The 14280-nt window shown below is 40.5% G+C and overlaps 1 protein-coding gene across 1 annotated transcript in view; it reads left to right on the top strand.

Moving 5' to 3' along the window:
- The window catches only part of LOC112112901 (sacsin), a 104913-nt gene that overhangs the window by 58671 nt on the left and 31962 nt on the right, over positions 1-14280 (top strand). The window contains exons 6-7 of the mRNA XM_026653536.2: positions 5681-5827; positions 7182-8664. Of these exons, the coding sequence (XP_026509321.1) occupies positions 5681-5827; positions 7182-8664 (1630 nt within the window). The remainder of the gene's footprint in view (positions 1-5680; positions 5828-7181; positions 8665-14280) is intronic.

Raw genomic sequence — 14280 nt, 5'->3', positions numbered from 1 at the left:
CTTTGCATTTGTCTTTATTAAACTTCATCCTGTTTACCTCAGACCATTTCTCCAATTTGTCCAGATCATTTTGAATTATGACCCTATCTTCCAAAGCAGTTGCAATCCCTCTCAGTTTGGTATCATCTGCAAACTTAATAAGCGTACTTTCTATGCCAATATCTAAGTCGTTGATGAAGATATTGAACAGAGCCAGTCCCAAAACAGACCCCTGCGGAACCCCACTTGTTAATACCTTTCCAGCAGGATTGGAAATCATTAATAACTACTCTCTGAGTATGGTTATCCAGCCAGTTATGCACCCACCTTATAGTAGCCCCATCAAAGTTGTATTTGCCTAATTTATTGATACGAATATCATGGGATACCGTATCAAATGCCTTACTAAAGTCTAGGTATACCACATCCACCGCTTCTCCCTTATCCACAAGACTTGTTATCCTATCAAAGAAAGCTATCAGATTGGTTTGACATGATTTGTTCTTTACAAATCCATGCTGGCTATTCCCTATCACCTTACCACCTTCCAAGTGTTTGCAGATGATTTCCTTAATTACTTGCTCCATTATCTTCCCTGGCACAGAAGTTAAACTAACTGGTCTGTAGATTCCTGGGTTGTTTTTTATTTCCCTTTTTATAGATGGGCACTATATTTGCCCTTTTCCAGTCTTCTGGAATCTCTCCTGTCTCCCATGATTTTCCAAAGATAATAGCTAGAGGCTCAGATACCTCCTCTGTTAGCTCCTTGAGTATTCTAGGATGCATTTCATCAGGCCCTGGTGACTTGCAGGCATCTAACTTTTCTAAGTGATTTTTAACTTGTTCTTTTTTTTATTTTATCTTCTAACCCTACCCCCTTCCCATTAGCATTCACTATGTTAGGCATTTCTTCAGACTTCTCGGTGAAGACTGAAACAAAGAAGTCATTAAGCATCTCTGCCATTTCCAAGTTTCCTGTTACTGTTTCTCCCTCCTCACTGAGCAGTGGGCCTACCCTGTCCTTGGTCTTCCTCTTGCTTCCAATGTATTGATAAAAAGTCTTCTTGTTTCCCTTTATTCCCGTAGCTAGTTTGAGCTCATTTTGTGCCTTTGCCTTTCTAATCTTGCCCCTGCATTCCTGTGTTGTTTGCCTATATTCATCCTTTGTAATTTGTCCTAGTTTCCATTTTTTATATGACTCCTTTTTATTTTTTAGATCATGCAAGATCTCGTGGTTAAGCCAAGGTGGTCTTTTGCCACATTTTCTATCTTTCCTACCCAGCGGAATAGCTTGCTTTTGGGCCCTTAATAGTGTCCCTTTGAAAAACTGCCAACTCTCCTTAGTTGTTTTTCCCCTCAGTCTTGATTCCCATGGGACCTTACCTATCAGCTCTCTGAGCTTACCAAAATCCGCCTTCCTGAAATCCATTGTTACTGACTGGGGTTTTAGCACCAGAAACACCCTGTGTCCTTTTTGACATTATGGAATGGCAGACAAAGGGCAAGGTTGTTTTCCTTTATTCCCAGGTTTACTCAGTCAAACAGAAGATATTTGACTCTTTCCAGTGTTGTCCCCACCAGTATCAGAGAGAACCAGTTGTATGTATCTCGTGTCCTTGGACGGTTATCACTTTTTATTGTAGTACCCCTCTGCTAATTCCATACTAGTCTGTGAAGCCTAGAAACTCTCCAACAGTAGGAGGGTGTCCATGACTGTTCTCTTGGGAGAGAGAGAATGGCATAAAGTGGATGCTATTGGGAGAAAAACATATTCCTCTCCTTCTTTGGCTTCTGAATGGCAAATTATCTCACTGTTATGGACTGTTATGTCCAGATATAGCTGTGCTTTTAATCCTATTCTTGACTCTTTACTGGATGACGGGAAGCAGCTAAGAGCTTTGTTGTTGAGGGTAGAACATTAGTCAGACATGCATTAAGAGTATTTTGGCACCTCAGACTCTACTGACAGAGCCATGGCCACTAGTGTAGCTCTAAGGTTATATTCATGGCTCAGATCATCAAGGCTGGCACTAAAATCACAAACATTAATAGAGGATCTCTCCTTGGAGGGTTCAGTTCTTTACAGTGATAAGACAGATGGGACTCTAGAAAGAATCAAGATCAGAAGGGCTAAGCCTGATCCGTAGGGTTTTCCCAGGCATCTTCTACTTCAAAAATGAGACTTTTTCTACTTCCCTCCCAGCAGTAACAGAGAACACAGTCTCAGAGGAGATGCTAGCCTTTTGCCACTGTTGGGTCTGCTCCTGCTAAAAGACCACAATACAGAAGCAGGATCCCTCCCTGCATATTCTCTGAGAAACAGCAATTTTATTGGAATGCTATAGAGCTATGAGTCTCTCTCTGGAATTAAAACCATGTCTCTCATTGTTTGACAATGCTTGGTGTGAGATTACCTTGGATCATTGGGTGGTAGATTCCATTGGAGATGGTTACTCAATCCAATTTCACACCAGGCCACCTCACTTTCCAGTTCTCTCTCTCTGGGGACCCCTCTGATGAGAGACTACTCTGGGAGGAAATAATCTCTCTTCTATAAAAGGGGGCTATAGAGGATGTTTCCCTCCAGCACCAAAGGAAGCGATTATATTCTAAATATTTTCTAATACTCAAGAGGGAATATTGTCTGAGACTCATTCTGGATCCAAACAGTACTGTTACAGTCCAGAAGGAATTTTACCTTGAAGCATCACAAACTAAAATGGACAAGGCTTTTGTGTTGGGTGAAGGATAAAGGCTTAGCCCCGTATGGGCCAGAAGCCCCTGCAATTTTAGCATTTCTCTTTCATTTAAAATCACAGAGTTTAGCAGCACCTTCCCTAAAAGTTCATCTAGCAGCTATATCTACCTATCACATGTTGATTAAAGACAAGCCTCTATTCTCTCACTTCAAAGTCTCCAGGTTTCTCAAGGGAATGACTAATGTGTTTCCCATTGCTAGAGGTCCTTTTTCAGACAGCAACTTGAAGCTGCTTTTAACAGTGTTAATGGGCCTACCCTCTGAGTTCCTGTCTTGAGCTTCCTTAGAACAGCATTTGTAATGTCAATTACCTCTGCTTGAGAGGGTTAGTGAGCTCATTGCCTTCATGACCTCTCCACCTATTCCAGCTTTATGCCTAAGAATTTTATCTGTCACAGTAGGTCTTCCTCCCTGTTTTCTTCCCCAGACCTTATGCCCGTCCACAAGAGATCTGTTTACACTCTTTTGCCTGGACAGGTCTAAGCCCTTTAGAAAATCTAATAGACTGTTGCCTACAGGGAAAGGTGTAAGGTCCAGTCTAGAGGTAAACAGACTCTTTCATAATGGATTAGGAAGTATATTGAACATTGTTGTTCATTAGCCAGAAAACCATTACCTCTGGGTTATAGACGCATTCCACTACACCTACAGCTACCTCTGTATCTTGTTTGAGATAGGCCTCCATTGCAGAGATTTGCAGAGCAGTAACATGGAGTTCTTTTCCTAAGTACTATTCATGGGACTTGAAATCTGATCCGATGCTCAGTTTGGCAGAGTAGAGCTAGAGTTTTAGCCTAGAACTCCTCACCCACTGTCCTCTAATGGGGCACACTACTTGCTTATCTCCCATAAGTGGGAATGCACAGAGGCCCTCAGAGAAAGAGGGATTACTTACTAGTAATTGTTGTTCTTCGAGAGTTGTCTCTGTGCATTGACATTACCCACCTGCCTTCCCTCTGCCTTGGAATTCTTTGTATTTCAGGACTGTGTCGGTTTGGGAGGAGGAACTGGGGTGGGCTAGGGGGCATGTTCTCTTATATTAAAAGGAAATTAGTCATTAGAACAGTTTACCTAGAGTTGTGGTGGATTCTCCATCACTATCAATTTTTAAAATCAAGACTGGATGTTTTTTCTAAAAGATGTGCTCTAGTTCAACTAGGAATTAATTCAGGAAAGTTCTGTAGCCTGTGATATACAGGTGGTTAACTAACTGATCACAGTGGTCTCTTCTGGCCTTGGAATCTATGTAGAAGGGGCTGATGAGATCATAGTGTGAGAATGTTATTGCACTCCAGCAACTGACACAGCTTTTCTATACAGTTCCACAGTTTGGCTAGAGATGCCAAATCCTGTAAGTGTGAATGGATAGAGGCAACTTTACTAGCGATGGTTGCTTACCACTAAATATAATTTTTGAGAGCGTTGCTTCTGTGTATTTCAGACTGTCTGTCCATTTTCTCTTCTTCCTTGGGGGTCATAGATTTTAAGGCTAAGAAGGGACCATTAGATCCTCTAGTCTGATCTCCTTTATAACACAGGCTATAGAATTTCATCCAGTTACTCTTGCATTGAGCCCAGTAACTTGTTTGACTAAAGCATATTTTCCAGAAAGGAATCCAGTCTTGATTTGAAGAATTCAAGTGGTAGAGAATCCACCACTTCCGTTGATAGCTTGTTCCAGTGGTTAATCACCCTCACTGATAAAAAATTGTGTCTAATTTGAATTTGGCTGGCTTTAACTTCCAGCCAGTAGGCTCTTGTTCTGGCTTTCTCTGATAGATTAAAGAATCCTTTAGTACCCAATCACCTCCCTGTGAAGGTACTTACACACTATAATCAAGTCATCTCTCAAATTTCTTTTGATAAGCTAAACAGATTGAACTCTTTTAGCAATTTTCCAGCCCTCCAATTCTTTTTCTTGCTCTTTTCTACACCTTCTTCAGTTTTTCAACGTTGCTTTTAAAATGTGGACTCCAGAACTCCATGTGCTATTCCAGTATTGATCTCACCAGTGCCATATACAGAAGTAAATTCACCTCCCTACTCTTGGTCACTACTTCACTTTTGTACATCCAAGAATTGCATTAGCTCTTTTTGCCACAGTATCATACTGGGATCTCATGTTGAGTTGTTTGTCCACTCTGATTGTTAAATCCTTTTCAGAGTCTCTGATTTCCAGGATACAGTCCTCCATTCTGTACATATGGTCTGCATTCTTTGTTCCTAGATGTATGCTCTTGTGTTTGGCTATATTAAAATATATTTTGTTCACATGGTCTCATCTTATCAAATGATCCAGATCGCTTAATATGACTGTCCTTTCCTCATCATTATTTACCACTCTGCCAATCTTTGTGTCATTTGCAAATTTTATCAGCACCGATTTTGTATTTTGTTCTACTCCAATAGGATTCTCAGAATTATTGAAGGAACTGAAGTGGTTGGGGCCGCACAGCTCTTTTATTATCTAGGTTCAGGACATTCAGTGTTATAAGAGGATTCTTGTATGACCCCCATGGTCACTGCTTTCCTGAAGTTTCCTGAAGCTCTTTCTCAGCGTGACCTTCATTTATCTTGTATGACAGAAAATGGTAGGTAGTAAACCAAAATTATATGGTGTGTGTTAAAATTTTCATGGAATCTAAAATAATCCAACAAATCAGTTGACGGACTTGTGTCTCTGAAGAGAAAGAGAAGAAAATGTGTTGTTTAGGGTTTTTATTTTGCAGAAGTTCCTCTTCATCTTTTTGGACATTCCCAATAGATTTTAGTTTCATTTCTCCAATACCAGTTTGAGTTACAGCTTCCTCATTAAATTTGCACATCTATAGTTACATTCAAAAATGCTTTCTTGATTTAGTAAGTTTACTTCCTGGAAACTAAACAGGTGGACCCAAGTGTGCTATTTTTGAATTGCCTTACGTGTGCCTATTTATTTTTTAGGGCCAGCACTTTATGTATACAACAATGCAGTTTTTACCCTTGAGGACTGGCATGGCATACAGGAAATAGCAAGAAGCAAGAAAAAGGATGATCCCCTGAAAGTTGGAAGATTTGGAATTGGGTTCAATTCAGTATATCATATAACAGGTACTATGTGTAGCTCCTTTAAAAATAAAAATATTAACATTAAGATTTGTTTAATCTCATACACATCAAACATAAGGATGCTGGCAGGGTTTTCTCTGGGTGAAGTCCTTGACATTGGAATGCACTTCCATCCACCCATGGTCTATCAGAGCCCATCTTTTTTTAATCTTCTGGGCATGCTATAAAGTCCATATTTTTTCCAGGCTTTTAGAGGGAGGCTGAGAATTGGAGGGGTTTATTTTATTATTGACTCTATATTTTGCTGGTGATATTAATGTGGGGTGAACAATCGTCTATGTTGTATTATTTGAATTATGCATTTTTAGTTTATATAACTGATGCCCAGAGCATAGGATGGATGTTTAACAGACGTCTATAAATTTAAATAAGATACAATAAGCAAAGACTAAAGCTTTGTGCAGTTTGATTTTTGTCCTGTATGTATTTAAGGGAAATGTGAAATAGAGATCAATAAACAATGCTAATTTTGTCTCCTACCAAAAAAAGTACTTTTCCATCGTATAACCATCACATGCAATTTACTATTTAACAGGAGGATGTTCACATTGATTGTATAAAGCAAAAAATAGCCTAGTATACTGCTAATGAGTCATAATGTGCTCCTCTTCCGCAAGGTGGTAGCACTTAAGTATGGGCATCTTTTTTTCATTTAGATCTTTTATTACTGCAGAGTGCTTCCTAAATTCTGTAGGATTGTTTTACCATTTCATTTGATAGTCCTTTCTTTCATTCATATATGTGCATTGAATTAGTACACTCTACGTAGAAACCTGGATACAGATTTCTGCCTTCTTCTCTTAAAAATTCGTACATTTTTTGACTTGCACCTCTAAAAATGTTGCATTCAATACATTTATTTGTATTCTGTTGTGGTTATGCCACATGGAAAGATTAGTAGTTATTCATTCTTTTGGATTACATATCAATATAATACTGGATTATTATAATATGAAGCTGGCATGGCAAAAGAAAGGCAAGTATAGACAACTGGTGTTCGATATCTAGATAGTATTTCGTTTCTGAGGCGAGCGTGTCAAATCTTTGATCAAATAAAGTTTTGCCCTATGTCATTTATCTCTGTTATGCCTTCCATAAACGGATTCTGTCATCGTAAGATATTTTTATATAATATTGTCTCTACTAGAGTATGAATAGTCGTCCATTAATAGAATTGGGTTTTTGATAAATAACGGCAATTTATAATTTTAAAATGACAATTTAATTGATTGTAATGGCTAAAGCTGTTTTAAGGTATGGATAATGTAGAATATTTTTGGGTTATTCAGATTTGCTGTTTGGGGTTATTCATATTTGTTGGATTTCACTTGTGCAGATGTCCCTAGTATCTTCAGTGGTGACCAGATTGGAATGTTGGATCCCCATCAAACACTTTTTGGACCCCATGAATCAGGCCAGTGTTGGAATCTAAAAGATGACAGCAAAGAAATTACTGAATTTACAGACCAGTTTGCACCATTCATTGGTGTATTTGGTAGCACTAAGGAAACCTTCAAGAATGGAAACTTTCCTGGTACATTTTTTCGTTTCCCTCTTCGCCTACAGCCTTCCCAACTGAGTAGCAATCTGTACAACAAACAAAAAGTTCTGGAACTGTTTGAATCTTTTCGAGCAGATGCAGATACAGTGCTGCTGTTCCTGAAAAGTGTGCAAGATGTTTCCGTACATGTTAGGGAGGCTGATGGAATTGAGAGACTGGTTTTTAGAGTAACTGCTAGTGAGAATAAGGGCTTGAAACATGAACGACCCAATTCCATCAAGATTCTAGGAACTGCAATAAGTCAGTATTGTAAAGGGGTTCCAAGCAACAGCGTAACATGTGTGACATATCACGTAAATATAGTCTTAGAAGATGAGAGTGTGAAGGATGCACAAAAAACATCTTGGTTAGTATGTAACAGTGTGGGAGGTCGAGGAATATGCAATGAACTAGATTGTTTGGCTGATGACTTGAAGTTTGTCCCTACTATTGGAATAGCTATGTCTTTATCAAGTAATGAGGAAGAGAACGGAGCTGTGGCAGAGTTTTCAGGAAGAGCATTTTGTTTTCTTCCTTTACCTCCTGGTGAGGAAAGCAAGACTGGTCTTCCAGTTCATGTTAGTGGTTTCTTTGGCCTGACTGACAATAGGAGGAGTATCAAATGGCGAGAGTTGGATCAGTGGCGAGATCCAGCAGCTTTATGGAATGACCTCCTTGTAGTGAATGTTGTCCCAAAAGCATATGCCACTCTCATTTTAGAGGCTATCAAGCGAATGGAGACTGAGAAAAACTCAGATTTTCCTTTGTCAGCTGAAAGAATTTATAGACTATGGCCTGAAAAGAAGAAAATCAGGGTACATTGGAAACCAATCATAGAACCTCTGTTTAAAGAGTTGTTCCAGAATGCAGTTATTTATTCTGCTAGTAGTGACTGGATAAAAGTGGAGCAAGTGTGCTTCTCAGACATGGATGACTGCTTGGAGTACACACAAACTGTCCTCAACTACCTCCAGAGCTCAGGGAACCAGATTGCTACGGTACCAGCAAATATTGCTAGTGCAGTTCATCTTACTGTATCTAGCTCTAAAACTGTGAAAAAAGTGACTCCTGCTGTAGTGCGGCAGGTGTTGAGGAAATCTGGACATACTGGCCCTGCTGATGAAAAGCTTCATCTCTTGGAATTTGTACTTGCTGATGGAGTCTACAGCGAACTTATTGGATTGGAGCTTCTGCCATTACAAAACGGAAAATTTATTCCATTTTCCTCATCTGTGTCAGATCAAGATGTAGTTTACATAACCTCAGAAGATTACCCAAGGTATATTTAACATTTTACATGTTATATTTTGTTGAAACACAGTTTAAATATTTTTAAGTACTACAAACTGTCACCTGCTTATGAGTAGTGCATTTAGAATAAGCATATCACAGTTTTTAACATAATAAAATAATGCATAAAAGGAACCCAAGATTAAATTTTATATACTTCTGTATTTGAAAGATTTGAAGATAGTTGCTGTCAGAATTTATAACGAATTATCAAATCTCGTTATAAAATATACACCAAGTAGCTTTTCTCAAACTAGCTTTCTTCTGGGAAACAGAAATAAGAGAAGGCTGAAAACATGCATTCTAGAGGAGCAGTTCAAGGGATCTGTTAATGGCCTGGCTAAGGCTTTATTAAAATGAAAGCTTTAGATGACACTAGTCTTTTCCTACCTCCCTTAGCTATTACTGTGAGATAGTTTTAAATTAAATACAGGAATGGTTAGTTTTACAAAAAATACAAGCTTTTTTAAAAAATGTATTGCACAGTCAGTTTAGTGGCTCCATATACTGAAGGCAGTGACTAGCTGTGATGGGTACTGCACTTAAGATCATAAAATACTGCCTTATTTTTCAATTAGATCCTTGTGTTACCACTTCTCTGAATACAGTTTAACCCACTTAACTAAATTGTTTTTGGCACCTTATGAAAAACTTTTAAAGCTTTCTATATTGACATCTTTCTGCTCTATATAACTTTTGAAATTCTCTTCCTTTGTTTGCATTTGTACAATTGTATGGAAATAAGATATTTGTCTTCAAGAACTTCTGTTTTGTCTAATTATTTTCTCCTTAAAACAATTATTTCCTGTGTTTAGTGTTCCTATCTATTCCGCTGCTATTAACTGTGAAATCACATTGAAAATTATTCTCCAAGTAGAGGAAAAGAGCAGCAACATTAAAGGAACATCTATAACATTTTGGGGTTCAACCTACACCAGTAAGGGATTGTCTCACCACCTGCCCTGCAACTCTGGGTGCCTTAAATGGTATGCAGCTGTGGCTCACAGCTTAGACACTGATAGCCAGCATACAAGCATGTATGTGACACCCTGGCTTTCACCGCCCAGTTACTGTATGCAGCATGACACCAACACATCCCAGTCCCAAATTTCTCCAAAACTGCCTCCCTGCAGTGTTCATCCTTCTCCTGTAACATTCTCAGAAGTCATTGAGTTCATTGCTACTTTAAAGAGACAACACACTGCAACGCATTAATTTAACTGAGGTTTAACACTCTTATTTCAATCATAGCCCTGTGTTGGTTTATGTTGAAAGTAAAATAAGTTTATTAAACAATAAGTCATAGATTTAAGTGATACCAAATATAAGGAATAAAGATAGAAAGGGCTACAAGCAAACAAAAGTAAAAATACACTTTTAAGATTAAAATATGATTTAAATCTGTTGTTCAAATAAGTGTTTCTCACCAAGCCTCTTTTCCAGCCTGGTTGATCAGATTCTTAGTCAAAGGTGCTGGTTTTCGTTGTCTCCTCATGTGAAGGATAACTTCTCTGACCCTCTGTTTGTAGACCAGAAGAGCTTTGAAAAAGTATCTCTCTCAAAGTTCATTGACCCTACTTCAAAAGACAGGGAGGCTTCTTGGGGGTACAGCCTCCATCCCTTGGTTGAGATTAAGTGATCACTTTTCCCCCACTTGCTGTCTTGATGCTTTGTTTGCCTGGCATGCAAATATGCTTTTCTTTGTTTTTGATCACACTGTGCTCAGTTTACATGGGAGACATTTAAGCGGGGGGAACCACATTCCTTTGTCTGGAAAAATACTGTTTATCAACTCTCCTTGATGTGCCTTGTTTAAACACATTTTAGTTATAACTTCAGCATGTCTGAATAATCCTTTGTGGATTGACTGTACATACATCCCACAAAAATATTAATGATCAGTGAGTGATTCGTTTTTCAAACACCTATTACATGCAGGACCGCCTCCAGGGTTTTTGCCGCCCCAAGCGGCGGGGAAAAAAAAAAAAAGCCGTGATCGCAATTGCGATCGGCGGCACTCTGGCAGCAGCTCCATTGCACCACTTTCTTCTTCGGCGGTAATTCGGTGGCAGGTGCTTCCCTCCGAGAGGGACCCGCCTCCGAATTGCCGCCGAACAGCCCGATGTGCCGCCGCTTCCCCTTGGCCGCCCCAAGCACCTGCTTGCTGGGCTGGTGCCTGGAGACGGCCCTGATTACATGATACCTTTTAGATACAGATTATAACAATAGTGAGTAGGGGTACACTGAGTATGTCAGATCTGACAAGAGTTGCTAATGCAGAGTACTGAAATCACCATGGGCGTGTGTGTCACACCTTCCCCGGACATTGACTCCACAAGTGTCAGTTCAAAGTTCCCCTGAACCCATAGACTAAGGGGCATCTTTCCTCTTTTGAACATTCGTGCTTCACATCCATGCAGGTCACCTTGGCCAGTCAAGGGTTCTGTTACCTCTGAAGGTGTGAAACCAGACCTCCTATCACCCAAGTCTGCCCTGCTTCCAGCAGAGTTCTGACCTTACCACTACCCTCAGCTGTGCCAGTGTCTTACTGCACCCAGCAATTTTGGGGGCTACAACCATTTCTAGCTCTGCTTCAGTTTCCCTGCCCTCAATGCAGTATTGCCCCACAGCTTTCATAGCTGAGCCAGAGTCTCACCACTCAGCAGTTTTCACAGCTTTCAGCAGGGTGCTGGCCCACAGCTTTTACCTAGCTGTGCCAGGGTCCCCCCAGTCCTAGCAGATCCTGGTCCACCATATCTTTTTAGATGTGCCAAAGACACATTCAACACTGATTCAGTTTCACTGGTGAGGATTTACCCCCTGGCTATGGTGAGCTTGTGCCTGAGCCCTCGGGCTCAACTCTGTTACATCATTACAGAAAACAACACATCAAGCAAAAAACACTTCCCACATTCCCACAGTCAGAATCCCAGAATAACCTTTAGCATCATAATGACTCAGGCTACAGGCAGAGTGATGGCGACCATCATACTCACATCTGGTTGTCTGCTGGAACCTGATAAGACACACCATTATGTCCTTACTCCTGGGTCCCATGGGTGTGACATACTCTTCCTTTTCTGTTCAAGTTGCCTGTGTTTGTCCAGGTCAGCAAGCTTCTGTTATCTCAGTCTGGTTCACCTGAGCAACTGCAACTCCCTGTCTCTTGAGAGGGAGCTCTTCTGTATTCCTGGGCTGGGACTCTTTTGGGCCAAACGACATGTGTACAGAACAGGGCAGTTTGGAAGTGATCCACTCCTGGCTTCTTGCAATCAGTGATTTAGGGTTGCTCTGAGCATGGGGTTGCATCCGTGACCATCTTGGCTAATAGCCATTGAGGGAGGTATTTTCCATGAACTTATCTAATTGTTTTTTGGACCCATTTTTGGCCATCACAACATCCATAGCAATGAGTTCCACAGATTAATTGTGCATTATGTGAAAAAGTACTTCCTCTTGTTTGTATTAAACCTGCTGCCTATTAATTTCATTGAGAGACCCCTGGTTCTTGCCTTATGTGAAGGGGTAAATCACACTTCCTTATTCACTTTCTCCATGAATTTATAGACCTCTGTCATATCCCCCCTTAGTTGTTTCTTTTCTAAGATGAACAGTCCCAGTCTTTTAATCTTTCCTCATATGGAAGCCACCCCTAATCATTTTTGTTGTCCTTCTCTGTACTTTTTCCAGTTCCACTAGATTCTTTCTGACATGGGTGTGACGGGTTCGGTCACAGAGACCCGCTTGGGACTGTCACCTGATGTGCTGAAACTACCTCTGAGCCCATTTTCCCTGCCAGCTTGGGACATCAGAACCCTGTCTTGTTGAGCCAGACACGTAAGTCTGTGCAACACAGACCCAGGGTCTGAACCACACCCCCAAAGCTGCAGACTTCAACCAAAAACTGCTCAGCAGGTCACCTATTTCCAGCACCCAGACACCCAGTTCCCAATGAGATCCAAACCCCAAATAAATACATTTTACTCTGTATAAAGTTTATACAGGATAAACTCATAAATGGTTCACCCTCTATAACACTGATAGAGAGATATGCACGGCTGTTTGCTTCCCCAGGTATTAATCACTTACTGTGGGTCAATTAATAAACAAAAGTGATTTTATTAAGCATTAAAAGTAGGATTTAAGTGGTTTCAAGTAATAACAGACAGAAAAAAGTAAGTTACCAAGCAAAATAAAACAAAACACGCAAGTCTAAGCCTAATACATTAAGAAACTGAATACAGGTAAATCTCACTCTCAGAGATGTTCCAATAAGCTTCTTTCACAGACTAGACTCCTTCCTAGTCTGGGCCCAATCCGTTCCCCTGGTACAATCCTTGTTAGTTCCAGCTCAGGTGGTAATTAGGGGATTTCTCATGACTGCAGCCCCCTTTGTTCTGTTCCACCCCCTTTTATATCTTTGGCACAAAGCGGGAATCCTTTGTCTCTCTCTGGGTTCCCACCCTTCCTTCTAAATGGAAAAGCACCAGGTTTAAAATGGATTCCAGTATCATGTGACATGGTCACATGTCCTGTGAGACCCCAGCCTTCATTCTTCCAGCGCTGGCATGCACGTACCCAGGAAGTTTTGCAAGTAAACAGAGCCATTCAAAACCAATTGTCCTAGTTAATGGGAGCCATCAAGATTCCAAGCAATGCCCCTCTGCCATGTACATTGGCCATACCGGACGGTCTCTACGCAAAAGAATAGATGGACACAAATCAGACATCAAGAACTGTAACATTCAAAAACCAGTAGGAGAGCACTTCAGTCTCCCTGGACACTCAATAGCAGACTTAGAAGTGGCAATTCTTCAACAAAAAAACTTCAAAAACAGACTTCAATGAGAAACTGCAGAACTGGAATTAATTTGCAAATTGGACACCATCAAATTAGGCCTGAATAAAGACTGGGAGTGGATGGGTCACTACAAAAAGTAATTTTCCCCTCTGCTGATACTCACACCTTCTTGTCAACAGTTGGAATGGCCGACGTCCACCTTGATTGCATTGGCCTCATTAACACTACAAAAGTAATTTTCCCTCTCTTGATATTCAACCCTTCTTGTCAACTGTTGTGAATAGGCCACTTCCACCTTAATTGAATTGACCTCGTTAGCACTGACCCCCCACTTGGTAAGGCAACTCCCATCTTTTCATGTACTGTGTATATATATATCTTCCTACTGTATTTTCCACTCCATGCATCTGATGAAGTGGGTTTTAGCCCACGAAAGCTTATGCCCAAATAAATGTGTTAGTCTCTAAGGTGCCACAAGTACTCCTCGTTGTTTATACCAGTGGTCTCCAAACTTTTTTGATCGCACACCCCATCAGTAAAAAATTTTTGAGCACACCCCCCCCTGCTCCCGGCCGAACTGTCGAAACAAAAAAAAAAAAAAGCTGCTCGGCCTCCCGGCCGAACTGCCGAAGGAAAAAAAAAAGCGGCACTGCTCTGGCAGCGCTCCTTCTGCTGCGCACCCCGAAGGATCCTCTTGCGCACCCCACTTTGGAGACCACTGGTTTATACTATAGTTAGTAGTTCTGCAATTTCATATTCCTTCAGAACTCTTGGTGAATACCATCTGGTGACTTATTACTGTTA

Source organism: Terrapene carolina, unplaced genomic scaffold (assembly GCF_002925995.2).
Source record: "Terrapene carolina triunguis isolate 2854851 unplaced genomic scaffold, T_m_triunguis-2.0 Scaffold141, whole genome shotgun sequence".
Taxonomy (NCBI): Eukaryota; Metazoa; Chordata; order Testudines; family Emydidae; genus Terrapene; species Terrapene triunguis.
This window is presented reverse-complemented; position numbering and strand designations above follow the sequence as displayed.